The following is a 27,793-nucleotide window of genomic DNA, read 5'->3' as shown; positions in this document are numbered from 1 at the left end:
AAATGGTCCTGTATGCTCCAGAAAGAGATCTGAAAAGGAGCAAATTAGTTTTGGTTAATGTCCAAGGGTATTTCTAAATTAGTCTCAAATGAACAACTATAGGACCAGTGATTGCCCATGCCTTATGATATTCTGTTATTTAGCCAATTATATTTTATGTCTGTCTTTGTTAAGACAACTCAGTAGCCAATAAACATGAAGCGCAATATCAAGACATATTCAAGATATATATCAAAATGAATACCTATTCTTTTCTCATTTAACTAAACACATGATTATTATGGATTTTTTTAATGTTCTGCCCCTTTGTCTGGATATCACTGAAGTCATACAGTAGCATTTCGTTTACAACAATCTACTTTAACATGTTCTTTTTCTTTGCACTTTAGTCTTTGATAAATCTTTGCAAACTAATAGAACATCTGTGTACATTCTGAAAAGATAGGTCTGTTCTCAGTCTTGCTGAATATTTTTTGGTGTCGGCACATTTTTAAGACCCCTTTGCAATTTTTTTTTTATTAGGTCTTAACTTTAAGTGCTTAACATTATCAGATTGATTTTTGTTAAAACACACACTGAAAATCTTAACGAGTGACAATATAAATGACACTATTTTATTGTCAAGAAAATGGCAAATATGCCGATGTAATCTGGTTCCAATTCACATTACACTGTTCAGGTATTTTTAAGATGAAATGTTGATCTCCCTAATCAATTTAATATAGTATTAGCTAGATATCGCTAAACTGTACTGGGCAAGAAACGTAAATTTTAGAATAAGTGCTTTAAGTAAGGTTTGATTCAGCAAAAAAAAAAAAAGATGTATTTCTTGAATTTATAAGTTTTTATATCACACCAAGTATAGAAAATTGGGGTTACACTATCTAGAAGTAAGCTGCACTTGGAATAAATTAATACGTATTCTCTAAAGATTAACTTATTACTCATCTGCTATATAAAGATTATTATTTGAGCATGTTGTTAAAGTCCATATTTGGTGCACACCCAGTACTCTAGTGCGGTGTAATAATTTGTGATAAAGTCATGTGGATAGATGCTCAATATATAAAGTATATGCATACATGGGCAAGACGTTTAGTGGGTATGTAACTAAACATTAGAATTAGTGATGTCCCGAACTGTTCGCCAGGAACCGTTCGCCGGCGAACACAGCTTGTTCGTGGCGAACATAGCTTGTTCGTGGCGAACGTGGTGGGCGAACATATGGGATGGTCGGTCCGCCCCCTATTCGTCATGGAGGTGGGAGGGTCTGGGAGGGAGGGTCTGCTGCTGATTGACTGGAATGTGTCTGTTGACTGTGAGGTACAGGGTCAAAGTTTATTCAATGATGACGAATAGGGGCGGACCGACCATCGCATATGTTCGCCCGCCGCGTTCGCCACGAACAAGCTATGTTCGCCGGCGAACGGTTCCTGGCGAACAGTTCAGGACATCACTAATTAGAATGAAGAAGAGGCACACACATTTTATAACTGTGTCTATATTTTACTTTCTTTCATTTATTTTGTTGGGGAATTCAAGTAAATCAATTAATATTTCTATTTTCCCCATTGTCTAGAATACACAAACTGTCCTCCTTGAGTTTTTTTCTTTCATATCCCCTAACTTACTTTTACACTTCCCTTTCATTTACCTCAATTGATCTTCCTATTTCCTATACATATTCACAGCCATTAACATTTTGTATTTGATCATTACATTTCCTCTCACTCTATCATTTTCCTTCCTCCATCCTTTCAAAGCATTTACATTCACTTGCACTATTCTTTTTTAACAACGCTCCCTTAATTACTTAGGCAAATTAACTAGCTAACACAGTCTGACCAATCACATTGACTTTCAGAAGCAGAGTGATGCAAAACCCTTGTCTCAAAGTGATTACTTAAATATTTCATGCAGTTTTCTGTATTGATATATTATTTCTTCAGAATGTACTACATTTTAATGTTTTTTTTTTACATTTTTTATTTTATTGACTAACTATTTCAAAACCAAAACCTGAGTTTTAAGTGAGTATGTTTTGCAATGAAAGCACATATTTAAAGAGGGGAGTGGGTGCAAACCTACCACATCCATTAAATTACAGACACTTTGCACCATATATAGTGTGTAAATTGAAATAAATTCAGGCCTACTTTTTGATTAAAAGAGTTTCCAGAAGATACCATGGACAGTGACATTAACCCCTTAAGGACACACGACATGTGTGGCATGTCATGATTCCCTTTTATTCCAGAAGTTTGGTCCTTAAGGGGTTAAACAATTATAATGCATCTCACAGGACAGAACCACCTCTGTGGTTATCTCTTGTTGTTCCGTAGGTTCCCAGAGATTTCCACAACTTTGTTATGGTCAGAATTATTTATTCATTTCAATTTGGAGCTAAAGAACAAGAAAAATGAAAGTCTCAATTTGCATAAAGTTTGGTGTTTTGGTGACATTTTCAAATTCCTATAATTTTAATTATCTTTTTTTTTTTTTTACTATTGTTGCAGATATGGTATTGCTCATTGCAAATACACATTCAGGGCTAATATATGGATGTATATTCATATTATTGTAGCAAATAGATGAATTACACATTTGGCACACATTCACAAATTATTACCTGGAATAATATCGGCTGAAGCTCATATTTAGTAGATAACCTAGTTTGTAATGTGACTTGATTAATTTTTAAAATATTGACGTGATTAATTTTTTAAATATTGAGAGAAAATTTACACTAATGAATGCTATTTGCTATAATTAATAAAGTTCAGTGTCTTAATGCAGTTGTTATAATTATTTATTATAATTAATTAATATTTCATTCAAATTCTAAGTACATTAGAGGAGATTTAACTGGGCAAAAATAACTACTGTTTAGGTGAGATTTATTAAGGCAAAAATAGACGTTATTCTGGGGCAATGGTCTAAATTAGGAGCAATCACCATGGAAGCCCAGCATGCCTCTTAACATTTAACAGTTTCAACCTAAAATAGTGTCTCATTTGTCTTGATACCTCTCCACCATTATCTATTATAATATGCAATTAAAACACTGTATGTGATACTTAGATTAAATGAAACACTGGAATTAAACACTCAATCACCAAAATATCAAGAGATAGGATAACAATATTTTTTTCTTTTCCATTGGTTATTACAAATCATGGAATACCCAAACTGAAATTCTCAGGTTTGTACCAGGCCCTTAATTCCCATATGGCACACTAGAGATTTGTCAAGTGCAGTGGTTTCCAAACCAGTCCTCAAGGCACGCCTACCTGTCCAGGATTTAGGGATTACCTAGCTGTGTCAAGGAGTTTTTATTTTCCTCTAAAAACACCTTAGACACAACTGGGTAATCCCTAAATCCTGGACTGGTTGGCGTGCCTTGAGGACTGGTTTGGAAACCACTGGTCTAGCGTGATGCTGTGTTGTAGAGTCCTGGGACATTTTGGGCAAGCTATGCCACTTTTATTACAGTTTATTATTTTTTTTGGGAAGACCTTGTATGCTTTCCACCAATGCTCAGCTTCCTATTTTATTTTTTTTGGGAAGACTTTGTATGCTTTCCACCAATGCCCAGCTTTACATTGTGCAAGAAGATTTGCTAGAAAATGTATAGATTGGGAGAGAACCTATTATTAATAAGGTCTTCCACCCACTTCTTAGCCAAATCTTCATCATAGGCTCTATACTGATGATTTGGATAACAAAGGAGAGCAGAAAATACCTCCCAAAGACAGACCTTCTGTGTTGTGGTTGCTATGGAAACTCCCTAGATGCCGTTGCTACTGCTGACTAGGGGGTATAGGAATTGAGTCACTGATGTCACTTAGTTCAGATACTGGAATGCTGGTAATGAAGCCAGTATGTTGGAGTCACACTTTTGTTTTGCTTTGCTTGGGGAAGCGTCCCGAAGCTGGGCAAATCACATAAGACCACAGCACAGACCGAAGTTGGGTGTTGCATAAAGAGTAACATGGACAAAGCTCTGAAGATGGTGGCAATGTAATGGAGATGAGTTGAGCAGATATCGAAAATTTACATTGAATACATCAGGTGTCTTTGTGATATATGATGTATTCAATATATATAGAAGCATAGAATGTGACGGCAGATAAAAACCATTCTGCCCATCCAGTCTGCCCAATTTTCTAAATACTTTCATTAGTCCCAGGCCCTATCTTAAGTCTAGGATAGACGTATGCCTATCCCACGCATGCTTAAACTCCTTCACTGTGTTAACCTCTACCTCTTCAGCTGGAAGGCTATTCCATGCGTCCACTACCCTGTCCGTATATGGGGGTGATTTAGGGTAATTTGATTTTTGAACAGTTTTTTTCTTAACAGATTTAGTTTAAAGTCTTATGGTTTAGGAGTACCTGAGTTGATTATCCAACCTGGGCTGAAAATAACCTTAGAGTTGGTTTTTGTCAATGTTGACGTTAACTGTGTAGTCCATTTGTAATAACCTCTAAATCTCTTCCAATTAAATACATATTATTAATATCACACACAAATTATTAACAGCAAAACAAATAGCTTAAAGAGGAGTCACAGTGCTAAAAAGATTAAGCTTTCGGGTTGATTTCTAAAGCAAAGACCCATCCTACTTTAAATTAAAATACATGCACCACAATACTCAGGCTATCAATTGTAGTGTACTAAGAAAAATATATTCAAAGTTATAATAAAACATTACTGATTTAAAATATGTGAACGCACAGCAAATGCGTCTAAGAATGCACATGGAGAAAGTGCATCTATTAAACTGGAAGGAAATACATTATGTATAGGGATAAAAATTCAGGAACTCTTCAACAAAAGGCCAGTTCCTTTAGCGATGATGAATGACTCACCTAAGGCATATCATTTAATTTCAATAAGGAAAATAAAAAAAAGGGACCACTACTGCAAGAAATTTTAAAAATAACTGTATTGTTAACAAGAATTATGACTCATTTTGAACTATTAAAATTGGTCTACATGGATTCATATCGTATCAGTTTAATAAATATGCACAGTGCTTATTTGAATATGCCATACATATTCCTGACAGGTAATCTATTGCTAACGATACTGATGAAGCCCTACAGGGTAAAAAAAAAAAAAAAAGAAAAGGAAAAAAAAAACGCGTTAGTACATATGGCATTAAATACACTCTGTTCTACCCCTCTACTTTTATCATTTGAATTTTGTTTATTAGTATTGTGGATTTTGAAGTCTTATACTTTGATATTTACCTCTGTCTTGAGAATTTTAATAGCTTAGGGTGCCTATGTTAATATATCTGCAAGTACGTAAACATTTGAAATGGACTGTAAACGTGGCATGTTTAATTGTAATCGCATGTAGAAACAAAATCAGCTCAAGACTTATCTCAGTTAAGATAAGTTAATCTTTCAATTGAAATATTTTCACTTGTGGAGCAATAGACTTATTCATTTGTAGGGAACTTTGCTTTTGGGGAGTGTGGTTTAGCTCCAAATTCTCAGGATAATCACGAAAGGGAGATTTGTCATGAAGTCAAAGTGAATTTCAAATTAAAGAAATTGAAAATTAAAGACCAAAATTGCTGAACTGAAACAGAATTCTGTAAGTCACCTTCATATCCAGTTCAGCTACTTTGGCCTTAAATTTGAATTGTCATTGAGTTCCCTAAAATGCTCACTTTATTGAATAACCTTTGTTCCGAACTGGCTAGTTTTATGTACTATAACAAAAGCAATGATTGATCTGTTTATCTTATATGTATATATCATATATGATGGAGATACATGTTTAAAGGGACACTCCACTGTGATAAAAATCACAGTTTAGTATATATATCTCAATGAAAACATGCAATACATTAGGCTACAAATCTAATTTGCTGCCTTTGCAAGCCCTCCTCTTTAAACCCAGCCTGGACGTCCTCTGGCTGTCCAGTCACAGACTCCCCAATGCAGCTCAATGACAAGTCTTTGCAAGACATGTGTTTTGGCCAATTGCTGCCTCTTGAGTTTAGCTCCGCTGAACTAACTAAAACAGGAAGTAACAGGACTGCTTGCCTAAGTGACAGTCAAGAGGGTGTAACAAGGTTAATATATTAAAATCTGCATTTGTTCTAAAATAAAGAGGACAAACTCTTCACAAATATTAGCAAGTGTGATTCCAAAGCTAATTTGTAAGGTAGGTGAGCCCTCCTCCCTCCCTCCCCCCAAAAATACAATTTGCATAGTACAGATGATATGTGAATTATGTTCATATACTGACATTCTTTTTACATTCTGATGGCGTTTCATGGAAGATATATTTCCAGAAATGGTATCAGTTTCTTACCGTACAGAACTGTACAGTTCATAGCTAGTTTCTGGTCAATGGTCCTTTTGGATCAAAAACAACCCAACATAAAAAAGTATTTTAATCATAGTTTCACAATAGGTCAAAATAGCTGATTTAAAAAAAAAAAAAAAAAACTCTTCAACTCATCACTAGTGACATCTTGGCTATTATAGTTTACATTTTGCAATTCAGCTTTTGACTACAATTCAGTGTTCAGCGCATAAATCTGTCATTCACAAATCATTAATGCATTCTTTTTTTTTTTTGGAAAGGGCCCACTGCAGTTACTGTCAGAGAAGAAGTTTTACAAAATTCAAGTTAAGCTTTGTATAGTGTAAGAACGTTCTAGCAGTGCAAAAACATGTGATTCTGACAAAGTAAAGGGATAATCATTTTAACCCCTTAACGACGAGTGACGGACGAGGTCCGTCACTCAGGGGAATGGTTAATGACGAGTGACGGACCTCGTCCGTCACCCGTTAAAATTAACCCCAGATCGCCGCAATCGCGGCGATCGCGGGGTTAATGGTGCTCCGGTCTGCCTCTGCATTAGAGGCAAACCGGGAGCACCGGATCGGGCTGTCAGAGTACATGTGCCCGCTCTGACAGCATGCCAGAGCGGGCACATGTGCTCTCTATACTCACCTCCGCCTCCCTGCACTTCCTGGTTCTGTGTGAAGTGCAGGGAGACGGATCTTCAGTGATCCTGCCCCCTGGTGGAAAGAAAACATTGTAAAATTAAAATCCCACCCCCCTTTACCCATTTTAATAAAAAATTAACCCCTTCCCTGCCAATTGATCACTGACTACAGTGATCAATTGGCAGGGATTACATTTTACTAAGATCTGATTTTTTTTTTAACCCCTGAGGGTTAATTCTTTTTTTTTTAACCCTCAGGGGTTCAATTTATTTTATTAATTAATTTAAATATTTTTAAATTATAAATTTAGCTAGCTGGGGAGGGTGGAAGTTAGTGGGGAATTGGGGGATTTAGTATTACGCTAACTAGGGGTTAACGTTAAAAAAAGTTTAAAAATAAGCTTTAAAAAGTTAAAAAATTAAGTTAAAAAAAAAGTTTTAATAACATTTAAGTAAAAAATTTAAAAAAATAAACCCTTTAACCAGTCCAAATAAAAATTAACCCCTTCCCTGCCAGTCGATCACTGCCTACAGTGATCAAAATACAGATCACAGTATTATACTGTTCTAATTTTTTTTTTAACCCCTGACGATTAACTTTTATTTATTTTTTAACCCTCAGGGGCTAAATTTATTTAATTAACTAATTTAAATATTGTATAATTAAATATTTTGCTAGCTGGGGTGGGTGGGATTTATGGGAAAATGGGGAATTTACTGTTAGTGCTGCTTACTGCTAGTTAGGGGTTAACGTAAAAAAAAAGCTTAGAAAAATGTTAAATCTGTAAAAAAAAGTTTTACGAAAGTTTAGGAAACTTTCAAAAAATGAATAATCAAAACAAAAGTTTAAAAAATAGTTTTAAAAAGTAAAAAAAGTTTTAAAAAGTAAAAAAATACATTTAATAACGCTCATTACCACTACACCTGGTACAAGCTAGCGGAAAAATGATCCCACGCTAAGGTTCAAAATATGCCTTTTGAAATACCCTGGGATGTCTTCTTTAAGAAATGGTGTGGCTTTATGGGGTATTTGGTTTATATAGCCTGGTAAAATACTCTAAAATGGGACATGGGCACAGCGTAAAAATTTTAAGTTTGAAAAAAAATGGAATGGCTGTGTCCCAAATGTGCCCCTCCGATGTCCACATATACCTGGCAAAGGTACATACGGGGGTATTTTTGTACTCAGCAGACATAGCTGAGCAACATATGAAGTATTATACAGTGGTAGTACACATAAGGTTTGCAAAATATACTGTGCAAACTCACTTTGTGTGTCAAAAAGGCAGAAAAAACGCTTATTACCACTACACCTGGTACAAGCTAGCGGAAAAATGATCCCACGCTAAGGTTCAAAATATGCCTTTTGAAATACCCTGGGATGTCTTCTTTAAGAAATGGTATGGCTTTATGGGGTATTTGGATTATATAGCCTGGTAAAATACTCTAAAATGGGACATGGGCACAGCGTAAAAATTCAAAATTTGAAAAAAAATGGAATGGCTGTGTCCCAAATGTGCCCCTCCGATGTCCACATATACCTGGCAAAGGTACATACGGGGGTATTTTTGTACTCAGCAGACATAGCTGAGCAAAATATGAAGTATTATACAGTGGTAGTACACATATGGTTTGCAAAATATACTGTGCAAACTCACTTTGTGTGTCAAAAAGGCAGAAAAAAACGCTTATAACCACTACACCTGGTACATGCTAGCGGAAAAATGATCCCACGCTAAGGTTCAAAATATGCCTTTTGAAATAACCTGGAGTGTCTACTTTAAGAAATGGTAGGCCTTTGTGGGGTAGTTTGAATTTAAAACCTGCAAAGATGCTTGGAAATTGCACATAGGCCCGGCGTCAAAATTCAAAGTTCGGTCAAAACTGATATGGCTTGGTCTCCTATATGGCACTGTAGCTTCACAAAATAGTGCCATAGACATACAATGGGGGTGTCCTTTTACTCAGAAGACTTAGCTGAGCATAATTTGGGGGGTTTGAACTTAGTGGCACACATGAAATATACAAAATGCCCAGCAAAAATGCAATCCGTATGTAAAAAATGCACAAAATTATTTTTTACCACATACTTTGGCATGTAATGGTAAAAAAATGGGGGCATGTTAAGGCACAATATGCACCTTATGAGATACCCTGGAGTGTCTTCTTTTACAAATGGTAGGCCTTTGTGGGGTGTTTTGAACAGTCAAACTGTTATAATACCCCAAATGGAAGCATAGGCTCATTAAATCCGTCTCTCAAAATTCTACTGTGAATACTGAAAAGGACAGGTCTCCTGTATGGCACTGTAGCTTCACGAAATAGTGCCATAGACATACAATGGGGGTGTCCTTTTACTCAGAAGACTTAGCTGAGCATAATTTGGGGGGTTTGAACTTAGTGGCACACATGAAATATACAAAATGCCCAGCAAAAATGCAATCCGTATGTAAAATATGCACAAAATTATTTTTTACCACATACTTTGGCATGTAATGGTAAAAAAATGGGGGCATGTTAAGGCACAATATGCACCTTATGAGATACCCTGGAGTGTCTACTTTTACAAATGGTAGGCCTTTGTGGGTTTTTTTTGAACAGTCAAACTACTATAATACCCCAAATGGAAGCATAGGCTCATTAAATCCGTCTCTCAAAATTCTACTGTGAATACTGAAAAGGACAGGTCTCCTATATGGCACTGTAGCTTCACGAAATAGTGACAAAGACATACAATGGGGGTACCATTGTACTCAGCAGAAGTAACTGAACACATTATAAAACTTTGTACAGGAATAGCACACACCAACTTTACAAAATACACATGAGAAGTTCTTTGTTATAAGTTTGTGTGCGAAAACCCCCAAAAAACACAATTTTACACCAATATTTAGCAGAGGTTGGCGGTAAAATGGCTACGTAGAAAGTGTCAAAACAACCTTAGGTAAATAGCCTGTGGTGTCTACTTTATATAAATATATACTTTTGTGTGGCAATTTTGTTTTCTTTTATGGCTATTAGGCTTACAAGACAAACATACCAAATTCTAAAATCGCTCCACATAAAAAGTTTATTTTACTCCTTGTGCTTTGTGACCTGTAACTACCAAAAAAAACTTAAAATCCCAGACACATTATATATTCTGTAATTCAGAACAACTAAATGAATTTATTTTTAATTACTTTCCTTAACCTGCACTAATTATGTACACATTATTATTGCAAAAACTGTAAAAAAAAACACACAAAAATTCATTTTTTTGCATATTTCTGTATTTTTTTTATAATAAATAAGCATGTATATATATATATGTGTTACATCAAATTAAAGCCCTTTCTGTCCTTTAAAAAACGGTATATAATATGTGTCGGTGCAATAAATTAGTAAAATGCAAATTGCAGTTGAACGCAAATAGCAAAAAATGCAAAAAATGCCGTTGTCATTAAGTGAAAGACAAGCTTCTGAAGCTCTGTCCTTAAGGGGTTAAAGTAAGACACAAAATAACAGAATAGGCAGCAACACGTAAATAAATTGTGAATCACTACAAACTGCTAAGAGACCATGGACGTCTTCAGCGACTTCCTACTGATACCTTGTTGCTGCTGTAGCTGGTAGTATAGGTAACCCGCGTGCACTGCTCACAGTACTGAATAAACGTGACACACATATCATACAAATATTTTATCACAAGCTGCTCCTGTTTGAAAGTAATCCTGCAAGGTGACAGCACTGTTTTCTGACTTTATTTCTGTGCAGATATTGAGAGACAGCAAATATGAACCAATTCACATATCTTATCAGTCTGTTGTGAAATCTCTGATTGATTTATTTTCATTATTTGTTCTTCTGCAAGAAGGCTTTTCTAGGTATCTACTACACTTTCGGAGTTATTTACTAAAGTGAGAATTGTCGGGGATTCAGAGTGAATTCAAAATTAATTTCAAATTTAAAGGGACACTCCAAAAAATAAATAAAACCCTTTTTAGTAGATATGCCTGCAATGAAAGCCAAACAACCAGGAAGTAACAGGACCGATTGTCTGATTGGTAGGAAGCCAGGAGGTGTAACAATGTTAATTTATAAAAGTGACAATATCTATTGGCCTGCGCTCTTTGTTAAATGAAAAAAAAGAGTACACACTTCATGCAGAAAGAATTTCTGCAAGCTGAAATGCTTTAGCGGTGTGAGTTGTCCCTTTAAAGTTCACTATTGCAGCCTTACGTTTTAAATTCACTTTGAATTCCCAACACTTCTCACTTTAGTAACTGACCCTGTTTGTATAAAGTAGTAGTATTGCCTCCCACTGCTCTCTTTTTTACCAGCTATCATCAAAATCACACTGAGAATCACAGAAACATAGAATGTGACGGCAGCTGAGATAATTCGGCCCATCTAGTCTGCCCAATTTCCTAATACTTTCATTAGTCCCTGGCTTTATCTTATAGCTAGGATAGCCGTATGCCTATCCCACGCATGCTTAAACTCCTTTACTGTGTTAACCTTTACCACTTCAGCTGGAAGGCTATTCCATGCATCCACTACTTTTACTAGTATAGCCCCAGTTTATACACAATGATTTTTTTTATGATACCCAAAGTAGGCTACATTCAATGTTTTATCTGCTTCATATATACATATATTATCTGTGAACATTATGCAATTTAATAAAACATTTAGTATTACCTATAGCTTGTGTTAAAGAAACACTCTAGTGCCAGGAATACAACATGTATTCCTGTTGCTATTCTTGTTACTATTCCAGGCCCTATTCCAGTTTATTCACCTTTTTAGCCAGTGCCGTGCAGGTTCTTCCCCTGGCTGAGATCATCAAAATTGACAATCTTAGCCAATCCAATGCTTACCCATAGGATGCATGGATAGATGGATGCACACAGTTCCAAGGCAGAGGTAAATTCAGAGGTGCGGATTTCTATGTTTAACTTTGTTATTCAGGCCTCAAAAATATGTATTTGTTAATATATAAATAAGTAAACAGAATATTAAAATCCTGAGAATTAATGTTTTCCCTTTACATAATTATGTTTCGTCAAACACAAGAATTGTATATGTAAGCTAATATGTAGGATATATAGGATACCATCCATAACATTACAATATATTCTTTACAATGTAATTTCTAATACAAACATAATTTTTCATGTTAATGTGGCTATTTAAAATTAAATAATAAAAACATATTAGTTTATGTATTTCTCAGATTTTCTTGCTCTTTAACAGTATGTTTTAGCTAATTCAGTCATACATGTATTTGTTATAATCTTATACACCAATATTCTATTCATACTATTGTTTAATGTGCCGAGGAATATCCCTTTAATCTGAAATTCTGTTTCAGTAATATGAAGGGATTGTAATTTAAAAGTGTTTAAACTGGTTACGTGCAAAGCTATTTAGACAGGTATGCCTGCAACTCCATGCTCACTTTATCATAATATTCCCATACATCAACATTTCAAAGTGTATTATATGCACAGTGTATTTCAGGCACTTGATAAATTTTGTCCTTATGTAGCCGCAGCTCCCCTCAAATATTTTGAAAGTAATAAATTGCTATAATCAAATCTAATTTTTGAAAAAATACCTGTGGGAGCCACAAACAAAAAAAAAAAAAACGTCTTGTAAAAGAAAATGATAAATAACGCAAGAGGCAGTAGTTTATTATAATCAGCTTGGCATTGAATTACAAAATTAAAATTATGTGGCCCTTGATAAGTAAGTTGACCAATGTACATGATCAGTGGAATTATGTTGACTTATTTTGCATTTCATAAGAACAGTTCAAAGAAACATAATAGGAAAATGGAAAGATTTATCACAAAGAGCCCTGTAGCAAAAAAACATGTTAAAAAAAAATCCATTTATTTTGCTTTAATAAGAAAACTGGCATAGGAATGATTTGCTTAGAACTCATTAAGCATAAAACAGTTTTGAAAAAAGTGCTAATTTACCAAAAGGGACATGTGTACAGTAAGCAACTGACATTAGTTTTGCAAAACTGGTGGGAAACAATTGAGGCAAAAAATGTATAGAATTTAATGTTTTAATACTTGGGAAGTAATGCTGTTTAACCCTTTTTGGAAACATGCCCTTTTGGTTTATGGTTTTAAAACCCTTCTGATTTTATATAGCCAATATATATATATATATATAAAAGGGACATTTGAATATCTATGATATTATTTATATATTATGTCTAATTATTGTTAAAGCCGCATCAGATTGTAAAGTGTTGCACAAAGCTGGAAGCAAGCATGTATCTGTTACTGCTGCAACTGATGGTGTAGAGGGTGCCAGGGAAGGGTAGATTACATTGACAGCACAGATTTATTTTTTCTTATTCTGTATTAGACCATGGATTTCAGACATGTGTTTGTTGATATGGTCTAAAGAGAAGCCTATGATACTAAAGACATCCTGTGAGGAATGCATCTCTAAGAGGAAAGTTCAGTGTCTCCATGCAGAGGGTGGAGACACTGAATGTCACACTGTGCAGCACTGCCCCAGGAAGCACCTCTAGCAGCCATCTGAGGAGTGGCCAGTGGAGTTATCACTAGGCTGTAATGTAAACACTGCATTTTCTCTGAAAAGACAGTATTTACTGCAAAAAGCCTGAAGGGAATGATTATACTCACCAGGACAAATACAATAAGCTGTAGTTGTTCTGGTGCCTATAGTGTCCCTTTAACAAATTTTATTGGGAGTTATTTTCAACCATTTATGTTCCTGAGATGACAATTCTAGCATGCAAAATGTTTAATATCAGTCAATAAGCTTTATGAACATTGTGATTTGAGTAAGATACTGCGACATGATTTAAGGAACAACATATTATGTTACACTCACCAATAAAGTTTGGTTTGCATTTACACTGGCCAGTAGTTTGATGGCAGTCAATACTTCCGTTGATTGAACCATGTATGCTACATTTACATGGCTGACAGCCATAAGAATCATCTGGTTGCAAATTGTAGAATCCATTCTTGCATTGGTCACACTGTCTGCCTGTTACGTGCGGTTTGCAATCACACTGGCCTCCAACCTGCATGTCACAGTTTAAAAGTACAGTTTTAAAAATATTAGACAAAAACATTTTGCAAACATTTCATAATGTTTAATTTCACGGAATTGTATTTAACTAGATATATTGGTACTAATTTTACCACATGACAGGAGGCTTCATATTTTGCATAAACTCTCTTTACTAACTCACACAGCAGTAAAGAAAAGTGAAAACATTAACCAATCAAAAAGAAGTAGGAGGTATAGTATTCACAGAGATGAGGCTCCTCCCCCTCTTTCTTTACTGCTCCATCAGCAGACAGGTCAGAGTTTCAGGCTCTTCCCTTTATTTACATTGTATTCCTGTTATATATGTATATTTTCTTCTCTACATTACTGTTTTTTCCTCTGGGGGACTTCCCCCTCTTATCCTGGGGGGGTTTTACCCCTTTATTACATGTTTATCTCATGTTCTACTTTCTTCATGTGATTTTTCGATTTATTTCGTTTTCCTTCCTTTTTTCCCCTGCCCTCAGGGACCCCTCCGCTTTCCCTCCGTTTTCGCTGGCCTCCCAGCTCATTTCTCCCTCAGGGTAACGCTCACCCTGTCTCTATTACTCCCCTGCGGCTCCCCAGCCGCTTTCTGTATTGCCGACACGCAGGGAAACCTCTTCCCGGCGGCCATCTTGGATCTCGCGTCTCGCGAGATTCTCGGCCGCCATTTTGGGAGTTCCGCGATCTAGTGCAGACTGCCGACCGCATAACGTTCGCTCTCATCATATCCCAGCCGTCTGGGATACAAGATTTGTTCTGAAAACGCTCTGGCAGGGGTCACTATCGTCCTGTAAGGACTCAGAGGCTGCTGGCCTTACTCAGTGGTGAGTCCACTGTAATTTTTGTTGTTCCCTACTTATTTACTGGGTGGATTTCGTGCCACCCTTAATTCTACAGGGTGAAGCCCTTATTACACTGCTGCCTTCAGGTTGATTTCGTGCCACCTATATATGTATATGTTAAAGGGACATTCCAACCCCATATTGGTATCAGATTAGGTGTATTTCGTGCCACCCTCACAGATATATACATATACATTCCTGGGTGCAGCCCAGTAAGACAAAAACCCAATTTACCCTGCTGGGGTTGTTTTTCCTGGTACTACTACCTGTACCTATACTGCTACACATCCTGCTGGGGTGTTGTTATTGCTAACTTTATTGTCACTGAGTGCATACCTAGTTACTTGACCCCTAGCCCATCTACCCTGTGCCAACATAATCAAGATGGAAGCATCCCAAACCCCTGCGGACTTCCAGTCTATGATTGCGGAAGCCATCTCCGCCTCTATGGAAAAAGCACTGTCCAGAGTCATGTCGGCATCTACCGACAAACCCAAAAAAGCCACGCTGACCCAACCTCAGGACGAGGACTCTGAGGCTTCGGAGTCACACGTACTGGCGGACCCACGCCCCACCAAGCGTCACTGGAAAGGTGAGAAAGCGGGCGACGCACCGGGCAAGGGTAAGGCGCCTAAACGACATAGGCCAGCCCCACCTACACCTGCCCACTACTCCTCGGATGAGGGGGAAGAACACACGCGTTCTATGGCCGTGTTGAACGAGTGGCAAGCCGCGGACTCTGATCCGCAAGATGACAACTGGGACTCGGACTCCGGCTCCCATACGGGCCTCCTACGAGGCACCTTCCTAGATGACAGTCAGTTACCAGATGACCTCACACCTGCCCAGGAAGAGGATGCCATCCTAGACCCCACAGGGCAACGTCTTTTTGACCCTTGCAATATCCGCCACCCACGCTCTGGGGACTGGACACCCCCCGACCACCTCTCCCAATTTATGCACCGCTGGCTTCGCAAACCACTTGATAAAACGGTGCGCAACTGTCTACGCTCGGAATGCCCGCGCCCCTCGCTTCCCGACCACGTAACTCAAACCCCGGAGTTTGACCAGGTGATGAACACCTTTATGTCCCGGGGCGGCCGCGACCCTCGACGGGGCGTGGAGAAGGGATTCCACGGGGTCCAAGACAAGCTGCTGGTCGCTATCGGCCCACTCTCACGCATATTATACCTGGCAGGTGATGCTTTCACCAGAGCTGATCAATTTGACTCTAGCATGGTCAAGGAATGGGCACATGACATCAGAGAATGGGCACAAAGGTGCTTCTGTTTCGTTGGCAACACCAATGTAGCCCTCTCCTCTGAGAGGCGCAAGGCAGCCTTACTCCGTATTGACGGAAAACTGGTGGAATTTGGCACCAAGGAACTGGGACCGTTGGCACAGGGCAAACTATTTGGGGAACCTTTCTTAAAAGAGCTGAACAAGCATGTTAACATTTTTACGTCCCTGAATAAAGCTCAGACATCCATGAAGCGAGTCTTCAGAGGCTACCCCAGTCGGGGTGTTTTTGGACGGGCTGGCCGCTACAGGGGCCGTGCAGCCAGCCGATTCTGGCCTTCTGGCCCCCGGTCACACAGACCACAACCCTTCTACCCGGAAGTGGGCTTCAGACAACCCTTCTCCTATACCCGAGGAGCAGACCGAGGCAGAGGACCTCGTAGCCGTACACAGGTAAGCACAGATATCTCTCCTCTGGTTTCACTTACCCCTTATACCGCAGGCTGTATTGCTCTGTCTTTTCAGAACTGGATGACCATCTCCACCGACGCATGGATCCTCCAGACGGTTCGGGGCTACGTCATCGACTTCATAGAACCCCCTACCAGCCCACTCACCCACACCCCATTCAATGCTCCGAGGAGGACCGCCGCCTGATCAACGGCGAACTACGAGAGCTCGAAACGAAAGGGGCGATAGAGCCGGCCCCCGACGGACAGGGCTTCTTCAGCAACATTTTTCTAGTAAAAAAGAAATCCGGAGAGTTCCGTCTGGTTATAAATCTGAAGGGGCTCAACGCTTTTGTAATGTACAGGCACTTCAAGATGGAAGGCATTCATCTTCTGAGAGATCTCCTCCAAGACAGGGACTGGTTTACGAGGCTAGACCTCAAGGACGCTTACCTGTCGGTCCCCATTCCCGCATCTTGCCGTCAATTCCTCAGATTCCTATGGAGAAACCAACCCTGGCAATTCACATGCCTCCCATTCGGCCTAAGCTCAGCGCTGTGGTGCTTCACCAAGCTTCTCAAACCAGTCGTTTCACGACTACGAACTCAAGGAATTCGGTGCATTATCTACCTGGACGACCTGCTACTGTTCTCCTCAGACAGGTGCAGTCTAACGCAACACACACGATATACCATTCAACTCCTGACGTCCCTAGGCTTCGTGGTGAATTACCAAAAATCGGAACTATCCCCAACCCAGACGATACAGTTCTTAGGTTTCGAGATCGACTCCAGGACCAGCACCCTACGACTCCCGATCTCAAAGATCACAGCCATCAAGAAGGAACTGCGCAGAGTCATCCGCTGCCTCACCATTCCACTACGCAACCTAGCTCGGATCGTAGGACTTCTGTCCGCATCCATACAGGCAATCTTCCCGGGACCACTACACTACAGGGCGATGCAACATCTGAAGGCCTCCTTCCTCCGCCAGAACCCGTCCTACGACCAGTCCATTCCAGTAACGGAAGAAGTCAAGGAAGAACTCGGATGGTGGTTGGACAGCATGGAAGCCTGGAATGGCCGAGCCATCTTCGGGAATACTCCCGACATCGTCCTGGAATCGGACGCCAGCCTTTGGGGCTGGGGCGCCACAGGCGAGGGCGGATCGACAGGAGGCACTTTGACTTCTCAGGAAACCAACCTCCACATAAACTGCTTGGAAATCCTGGCGGGGTCATTCGCGATCCGCAGCCTAGCGAGGGACCGGACGGACTGCTGCATCCTCCTCCGGATGGACAACATCTCGGCGGTCCGCTACATCAACCGCCTGGGGGGAGCCCGATCCAGGCTCCTTTCAAAGATCACCAAGGACATCTTCGAATTCTGTCTACCCCGAAGAATCTCCCTCATGGCAGAATACCTGCCGGGAGAAACGAACCTGACAGCGGACTGGTTCTCACGCCACTGGCGGGACAGCAGCGACTGGAGACTGGACCCAGCGATCTTCCAACGTCTTTCGGCCAGGAGAGGTCCCCTCCACCTCGACCTTTTTGCTTCCCGCAACAACAGGCAGACAGACAAGTACTTCAGCTGGCTCCCGGATCCAGAGAGCAAGGCGGTAGATGCATTTCTCCAACCTTGGCCTCCCTTGGGAGCGTATGCCTTTCCCCCATTCGCCATGGTGGCAAGGATGATGCAATACCTGAAAGCCCAACGCGGCTCACTGCTCCTCATCTCGCCCCTATGGCCGGGTCAACCATGGTTTCCGGACCTCCTAACAGCATCCTACAAGGATCCTCTCCTCATACCGTCTTATCCGACGCTCCTTACGGACCCGAAAGGGAACCAACATCCGCTCATCCTGGAAGACCGTCTCACGCTGGTGGCTTGGACACTTTCAGGGGAGCCTGGCAAACCGAAGACTTATCGCAAACGTCTCGAGACCTCCTATGGGACTCATGGGCGCCAGGAACCAGACGATGTTACTTATCAGCATGGAACTCCTGGTCTACTTGGTGCAGTGTGCGGAATCTCGATCCCTTTACGGCACCTATAGCAGCCATCTTGAATTACCTCTCCCACCTCTTCTCCACGGGCCGATCCTATCGGTCCCTCAACGTAGTACGCTCCGCAATTTCGGCAGCCCACGTACCGGCTCGGGGGATCCCCGTTGGAAAGGACACACTGGTATGCCGTCTTCTCAGGGGCATCAGACTACAGAGGCCTCCAAGACCTAAATATTCTCGACTGTGGGATGTCGAGATCGTCCTACAATTCCTTAGGGACTGGCCGGACAACAACAGACTCTCGCTCCGACAGCTATCAGCTAAACTGACGCTTCTGCTTTGTTTGGTCTCGTTCCGCAGAGTCTCGGACGTACGAGCATTCGACATCGATGCTTTCTCAGTCTCCCCGGAGGGAGTTACCTTCAAAATTTCACGCCGTACGAAATCCGACTCCACATCAGTTTTCTACCCCTTTTTCCCTACAGAACCGCTTCTCTGCCTGGTGTCCACCCTGCATCGGTACGTGGAAGTCACATCCCGATTGCGGGTCTCACCTTCGGGCCAACTCTTGGTGTCCTACGTTAGACCCCGCGTACCAGTCTCTACCACCACCCTGGCCAGATGGGTAAGATGGATTCTATCTCTGGCGGGCGTTGAGGAGACCTTCGGAGCCCACTCCGTCCGGGGTGCGGCGGCCTCATCAGCTTTCGTCGCAGGAGCGTCCCTGGCAGACATCCTACGAGCCGCAGATTGGTCACGAGAATCAACCTTTCGGACCTTCTACTTCCGCCCGAACTCGGGGGCAGCCACGTCTCTCCTGTTTCAGCGTTAAAAATGCAAAATATGAAGCCTCCTGTCATGTAGTAAAATTGAAGATTATGCTAGCGCTAGTGTACTTATAATCTTAATTTTAATAATGACAGGAGGCGAGTATTTTCCCACCCTCCGCACCCTCGAGGGATGAGATCTCATGTAAGTATACCTTTACTCTCATGTAAGTATACCTATACTCTGAGTTTCCCTTCCTTTCTCTATTTCCATTCTCACCTTGTATAGTCGGACTTGTACTTTGTTTAGCTACAACCTTATTACCGTTCAATGTATTACCTAGACTAATTATATCTCAGTGAAGTTTGTGTTGGGTTTATTACAATACTGCAAACAGTTGCCAGACCGGTTCCTAACCTTTCCCACGCTCTTTTTCAGCTTAACTTCAAGACATTACAGTTTACGCTCAGGATGGACATGTTTGGACCTTCCTTCAGCCACCAAGACTTCGTAACTTGGAAAAATCAATCATTGGTACACGTTCGGACCATCCTCCAACCTCTAGGACTCCGTACTTTGGATAGTCACCCGTTGGTGCATGTTTCAAGACTTTATCCGTTTTTCTTAAATATGTTCTCTTGTATTTGATGTGGCTTTCGAAAGAGGGGGAGGAGCCTCATCTCTGTGAATACTATACCTCCTACTTCTTTTTGATTGGTTAATGTTTTCACTTTTCTTTACTGCTGTGTGAGTTAGTAAAGAGAGTTTATGCAAAATACTCGCCTCCTGTCATTATTAAAATTAAGATTATAAGTACACTAGCGCTAGCATAATCTTCAATTATTAGACATGTACATTTGTTTTCTGGGTGATTCAGTCATTTAAAATAAAGAAAAAACTATTTGATTCATGGATAAAGTTCACCCACTCCATTTGTTATTGCGTTTTTATTTTAATTAAAAGGATGGAGCTGTAAGCTCTCCTCCCCAATGCTGGGGGGCATTTAGCCAGCCCCCCCTTCCCAATTTTGATCAAACTCCCATCTCACAGCCCACTCACTGTGTCATTATTCCCACGAAGAGGGTTTATCAGGCACAATTCATGAACAGTGATTTTGGCACAGAACTCCTATACCACACAATGCTTCAGTTCTCACAATTGTGAAAAAGGCAGAAAATTGATGAACGCATGTTTCTTTCCAGCTATGTAACTGTGTATAAATGACAGCAGATCCTGGGTTATGACATCATATCTCTGCACCTTCATGCGCTCTTTGAGTGGACTAGTATATCGCCAATGATAGTAGGTGTTGCAACCAGGCCCTTTCGGAGTAACCATCATTGTGATACATTTACAGGCCTCCCAACTGTCTTGCTTTTGGCCAGACAGTACTGATTTTGAGGTACTGTCACACCGCCCCCTTTTAGTTCTCTGGTGTCCAGCATCTGGAAACACAAGGAAACAATCCCTCAGGCATCACAGAGCAAGCACATCATTAGATACACTTGTGCTCTGAAGTGGGCACTAGGACCCTGCAGGTAGTGCTTGAGAAGTGCTCCCTGCATGGTCCTGAAGGTTGGTGGCCGGTCAAGGAGCCTTTCTAGATGGGCCAGCTAATTATGGTTGTATCTGGTTATGTCCTCTCACTTTATGGCGCATCCTAATTTTATCCTCCTGATTGTTGGGAGGTATACAGTTATGAAGTGACATTTGTCCATGTCCCCTTGCATACAATGACATTGCCTGATGGTGTAATTAACTTAAATTTTAACAGCCATTTCAAGGTGAGATGAAGAATTTTCTGAAAATAATTATGTGCCTTAAAAGATCTTATTTTTACCTTTATTAGTCATCTTTTTTCTTTTAAAGAGACAGTTACACACTGGAGTTTTTACGTTATGGTCATAATGCAAGGCTAATTTTTCTTTCCTTTCTACAAATCATACTTGTGTTATTAATCTAGTTAATTAATTTATTAATCACGTGTTTTTAATCATTTCCTCCCTTCATACTGAATTTTATGCCTACTAGGTATTGCTTCACAATGTATTCCAATCTATGTGCAGAAAAAAGGGCAGGAATGAACTTTACAAAATGGTAAATTATGCAAAAAATGTGTGTTATGCACCTTTTTACCGCATATCTTTAAAAATTATCACTTTAACATGTCGATTAATTTTCATGAGTAAAGTCCTTACATCTCTTGCGATTCTATCTTTTGCAAGTAAGATCTTGAAACATTCTACTCAATAGATTTTTCTCTGTAGCGTTTAATTCGTTTCAGCCCTTAATCTCCTGACTTATTAATATAATTTTAATGTGTCTTAATCATTTTCCGCTGCAGTCTGCTATGGCTCTAGTGTTTTTCACATATTTATAATGCAAGTATTATTTATTTATTCATTCATTCATTCTTTTTTTTTTTTTTTTTTTAATATATTTTTTTATTGTGGGTTTTTTAGTCATAGAAAATAACAAACATGTATCAATGAGACTCTCAGGTCTCTGTGGTAGTAGCAGAGGTGGTTTATCCGTGAATTAAAGATTATACTAGCTTTAGAGTACTAATAATCTTAATTTTAGTAATTAAACTTGACAAAAACCTCTTGTTAGGTCGAAACTTTGCTGTCCTTTCTGTTTCAATAAACCTGCCTGCGGCTTTAACATCCTGAGTGCCTGGAGATATTTTTTCTGTTTGCTTTACCCCCAGGAGGTAGTCCGCCCTCAGGGAGATCCTGCGAGGGAGGCAGAAATCAAATATGTCTTTTGTGATGTCTGATAGGAGACGGGAGCAGGCTCTGTCCACGCGGTTGATATACCGGACTGTAGACGCTCTGTTCATCCGGAGTAAGATGCAAACGGATTACTCCTTCACCAAGCTGCGGATAGTAAAGGATCCTGTTAATAGTTCCAAGCAGTAAATGTGAAGGGAGAATTCCTGAGTTGTGTACACGCCTTCCGTGGGTACACTCTCGCAGCTTGTTTGCGCAGCCCCACAGGCTGGTATCCGACTCCAGAACGAAATCCGGTTGGTCGTATGTGGGGTTCATCGAAAGAAACCCCACCATGAGGTGCTGCATTTCCAGGTAACATAGCAGGTATGGGAAGATAGTCTGGATGGAGGAGGACAGTAGCCCATGATCCGTGTGAGTGTGTAGAGGGGCACAGTGTTGCAGCTAAGGACCTTGCAAATTTCCTTGAGAATTTAGAAGATTTTTTAAGGGGGGAGCTTCAGGAAGAAAGACGCAGAGTCGATTACAAATCCTAAGAAGTGGACCATACAGGAAGTTGCAGACTCCTGTCGACTCACTACGAAACCCAACGATTCCAGCCGGACCACGGAGAATCACAAATGTTGACATAGTCTAGACCCCTCAGAACCAAACATAAGGATATCATCCAGGTAAATAATGCAACTCAACCCCGACCCATATGTGAGCGATCACTGGTTTCAGTAGTGTCGTGAAGCACCAAAGAGCTGAGGAGCCAGGTGAAGTGCCAAGGTTGACTGCATCACAGGGAACATAGATATTGTCAGCAAGAGGGGTGGAAAGGGATCGACAGGACATGTCTTCGTGTCCCATTTCGCAAACTAGTCCCCTACATGACGAAGGTCTCTTATTAAGTTAGAATGCCTTCGACCTTAAAGTGATGGTATCTCATGTGGGCATTGTAGGAAGCACATTTGATAATACCATAGATAAGCTTACCTGGAGAACCAGAAGGGTTGTCTCCCACCCACTTCGGGTAAAAAAGATGTGGTAGTGAGGTACAGGGTCTGATGGCCGATGCGGTTGATGACATGGCTCCGCTGTCGACCAGCCCTGCAGAACACACCCCTAGAGAGGTTACCACATCTTCCTCCTGGAGGTTTGGATCATGATGAGCAAAAGTGAGAACATTAACATGTGTAATAAACTCTCTTAGGAATGCCTTCTCGAAGAGCGTGCCTTGGGCCAGGGGTCCCAATGTTCTGGCCCCCAGATCCACCAACTTTCCGTCAATACGGAGGAGTGCTGCTATGCGCTTCTCAGAGGAGAGGCAAACATTGGTGTTTCCATCGAAACAGAAACATCTCTGTGCCCATTCATGGATATTCTGAGCCCATTCCCAGATGGTACTGGTATCATCAGGTATTTTATCCTTGAGAGGGGACCAATAGAGTCCAGCAATTTGTCTTGGGCACGGTTGAATCCTCTCCTGACTCCCTTGCAGGGTCGTGGCCACCCATAGTCATGACCATCATCCGCTGATCGGACACAGGTGTGTCATTCTGTCTGGGAGGGAAGGGCATTAGCAGTCCAGCCGCAAGCGGTTACGGACATCTTTATCTAGAGGCTAGCAAATCCACAGGTGCATAAAGTTGGCCAGGTGTTCAGGAGGAGACCAGTCTCCCAAATGTGGGTGACGGATATTGTGTGGGTTAAACAGCTATTGACCAGTAGGATGCAGGATCGCTTCCGTGTCTTCTTGGAAAGTAGCATGCGACATACCGTCACCCTCAGCCATCTGAGGCACACCCAGAAAAGTCTTGCATACGAATGTGGAACCATATGTGGATTCCGAACCCCAGTCATTGTCAGAACCTGATGCCTTCGTGCGACTTTTGCCCAGGATGGACAGATAATGGGGTATGTCGCGGTCCTCGTCTAAGGAGGGGTCTATCCGTGGGGTTGGGGCAGGTGCCGGAGTCAGCCTACTGCCTTTGTCGGAGGTTTTGTTCTTTGACTGTAAAGGTCTAGTGCCTTCACCATTCCAGTGACGCTTGTAGTGATAGGGAGACCACATAGCGGAGACATTCAAGGCATCAGAGTCCGCCCTGTAGTGGGCTCGTCTTGTGGCTGGTATCAGTGATGGGACCGGCCCTCCTGTCAGAACATTTGAGAGTGTTTTCTCCAAGATTGCCGCCACCGCTGCTTGTATCATGACCTGAAATTCCACAGGGTTAGCCAGGGAATCTTCCATAGTGGCAACTCGTGTGACAAAGAATTGGGGCTCACCCAAAAAAGTAGACAGGTAGATTTATCATAATATGGAACACCCTTGTAGAAGGCACAAATTAGGAGGCAATTGCAGGATGCAGGGCAAACAGACCAGACTACAATAGTAGCAGGAAATGCTCACTGAAACCCAACAGGGTTGTAATCTTAACAGTGGCCAAATAAAATAGACTGGAGCTCACCCAGTAAACAGAGGCTGCAATAGCATGCCTCCACTTAGCATCACATATAGTAGGGGACTCACCCCAGGTACACAGGGTATGAACCCTTAAGTGCTGGTCACGGCCCTGACAGAGAGCACAAATCTGTGCTCAAACGGTTAATTCAATGTTATGGGAGATATTCCTTTAAGCAGTATGTCCTTGAATTCTTGTACAGCAGTTAACAGAGGTTGCAACAGCATGCCTCCACTCAGCAGCACAGTGTAGTATAAATGTAGCAGAGGGCTCACCCTAGGTGCACAGGGTATGAACCCTTAAGTGCAGGCCACAGCCCTGATAAAGAGCACGAATCTGTGCTCAAACAGTTAATTCAAGGTTATGGGAGATATTTCTCTAAGCAGTATGTCCTGGAAATCCTGTCCAGGAGTTAACAGAGGCTGTAGCAGCATGTCTCCATTCAGTAGCACAGAGTAGTATAAATATAGCAGAGGGCTCACCCCAGGTGCACAGGGTATGAACCATTGAGTGCAGGCCACAACCTTGGTAGAGAGCACTAATCTGTGCTCAAACAGTTAATTCAAGGTTATGGGAGATAGTCCTTAAGCAGTATGTCCTGGTAATCCTGTCCAGCACTTAAAGTAGACCGCTATGTGGTCTCCCTATCACAGCAACCCATTTTCCGGGCACTATAGGGTTTTTAGGTCCCCCTCTCCCTCAGGGCCCCCCTCCCGCTGAGCTGAAGGGGTTAAAGCCATCAATACAGCCCCTATCTCTGGCAGCTGCCTTTAAACCCCCAATACAATTGGAGCTAACCCTGATTCTCCCTTCCCATCTTATGCTAAATGGAAATTCCTCTACTTTTTACATGTTTTTCCTACACCTCACACATTGCAACACATATCACTCACAGTGGGCCAAACTTTTCACTCATGGCTACTCACACAGCTACACATACTACTCCCATCTACCCACATGCAGCCACGCACATCACTCACAGCTATAAACAGAGCCAGCCTTATACATCACGCACAGAAAACCACAACATACACCTAACACATAGCTACAACACTTACAGCCACCCTACACAACTACACAAGATGCACACCCACACCACACATCCACTCAACATTTTTATAAATATTCACATTACATAACATTGAAAAAATAACATAGGGGAATAATTTCCTGGTACACATCCCAATGCACTGCACATCCCTATGTGAAGTACATGGTGGCTTTACTGGAATCTGGGCAAATAAGCTAAGATGGGTGGGTCATATGGTTGTAATGTCACAACATGGGAGGGTGGCAAATTAATTTTTTGCCTAGGGTGGAAAAATTCCTTCCACCGGCCCTGACTCTGACCTGTCTGCTTGATGGAGCAGCAAAGAAAGAGGAAGTGCTTAGGTCACTATGCCCATGTACATCCTACATTCTTGAAGTTGGTTCTTTGTTTCTATGTGTTTCTTTGCTGATGTAGAGCTAGTAAAGAGAGATTATGCAAAATATGAAGCATCTTGTCATGTTGTAAAATTTACTGTATTCCTTCATTCTTTGACAAAAATGCTTTAAAATAATATGCAATGTTTTCTTTGATGCAAAATTTGTAAGAGATTATGATATGATAAACAGGGCCAGATTCAGAGCCCAGTGGGACTGGTGCTAACAATTATGATGGGCCTAATTACCAAATCCTATCGACCAAAAACACTAAAACAGTCCTACCTCCCATCTGATGGAGATGGTGGTGGAGGGAAACTCATAGGATGCAGCTCATAGGATGCTGCATACCCTATGCTAATCTCATGCTTTCATCTTTCAAGTAAATCCATACCCATTAACAGCAGTGTCAGTAAAGCAGGAAGTCTATTTACGGGGTAAAAGGGTGGCCACTGATGCAAATTACATTACAAGAACTGCCGAAAGGGGCGAACATACCCAAAAAGGGGGCATGCCTGTGTCCCCATGTCTCCCAGTTCTTTAGTGTCTGTGTCCCCATGTCTACCAGTGTTCCATTTCACAAGGACACTAGGGTACATTGAAAGACATTGGGACACTGGGAGACATGGGGACACTGAGATACTAGGGAACACTGGGTGACCTTGGCACACTGAGACACTTGGGGACACTGGGGGACATGGGGCACTGAGACACTGTGATACAAAGAGGACACTGTGATATATAGGGGACACTGGAGACTTGATAAAGACCTGGGTACAGGTCAAAACATTGCGGTGTCCAATAAACTTGCTTAAATCTATCATAGTGAGTGCCTGAGATTGTTTTATTTTATACTAGGGGACATTGAGACACTTGGGGGCACTGTGAGACATGGGGAGACATGGGACCACTATGTCCTTAGTGTCTCAGGGTTCCCATGTTCCCCAGTGTCTCAGTGTCTCAGTGTCCCCATATCTCCCAGTGTCCCAATGTCTTAGTGTTCCGAAGTCTCTCACCGTCCCCATGTCTCACAGTTTCCCCTTGTGTCTCAGTGTCACTAAGTGTCCCTATGTCTCCCAGTGTCCCCAAGTCTAGTGTCTGTGTCCCCAGGTCTTCCAGTGCCCCCTAGTGTCTCAGTATTCCCAAGTGTCCCTATGTCTTCCAGTTTCCCATAGTGTCTGTGTCCCCATGTTTCACAGTGTCCCCTAGTGTCTCAGTGTCCCCCAGTGTCCCCTAGTGTCTGTGTCCCCATGTCTCCCTGCAGCCTTTCCCCCTGTCTCTGCAGGCTGGGAGCTGCTGTCTGGATTCTCTGGGCACAGCTGCTCCCCCGCGGATCAGTGAGTAGAAAGAGGCAGGGAGGGAGATGCTTTAACTTCTTATCCCTGCCTCTCTCCACACACACACATCACCACCTACTGGCCGGTGCCAGCATTGCATCTAATCTCATTATACTGAGATTGACATTTGTATTGCCAGTATTACTGTAATACTGGCACCAGCTAGGCAGGCTCAAATACCTGATAAATACTTCTGAGAAATACCTGGCAACCCTAAGAAATACCTGATAAATACCTGGCAACCTTAATAGTAGTGTGTAAAAAAGAAAAAAAATTGAAAATGTCTTTTTTTTTTTAAATCAATGGGCCTATTCCATGGGCTTGGGCGTGGAGCTGCAGCTCCATTAGCCCCTAGGTTAATCCGACCCTGATGATAAGAGGTTATGATATGATAAGAGGTTATGACATTTATGATGTTACGATTCCCTGTGGACCTGATTGTTCTAAGCATTTTGATGAATACTTACCCCATATATAATTGACATACTTATAGAAAATG

General features: G+C 41.3%; 1 protein-coding gene across 1 annotated transcript in view; it reads right to left on the bottom strand.

The window, feature by feature from the left end:
* Window positions 1–27,793, bottom strand: part of USH2A (usherin) — an 800,771-nt gene that overhangs the window by 654,683 nt on the left and 118,295 nt on the right. Inside the window, exon 11 of the mRNA XM_063441883.1 lies at window positions 13,841–14,036. Coding sequence (XP_063297953.1) covers window positions 13,841–14,036 — 196 coding nt within the window. The remainder of the gene's footprint in view (window positions 1–13,840; window positions 14,037–27,793) is intronic.

This window comes from Pelobates fuscus, chromosome 2 (assembly GCF_036172605.1).
Source record: "Pelobates fuscus isolate aPelFus1 chromosome 2, aPelFus1.pri, whole genome shotgun sequence".
Classification (NCBI taxonomy): domain Eukaryota; kingdom Metazoa; phylum Chordata; class Amphibia; order Anura; family Pelobatidae; genus Pelobates; species Pelobates fuscus.
The sequence above is the reverse complement of the archived record's forward strand: the minus strand, read 5'-3'. Positions and strand labels throughout refer to the sequence as shown.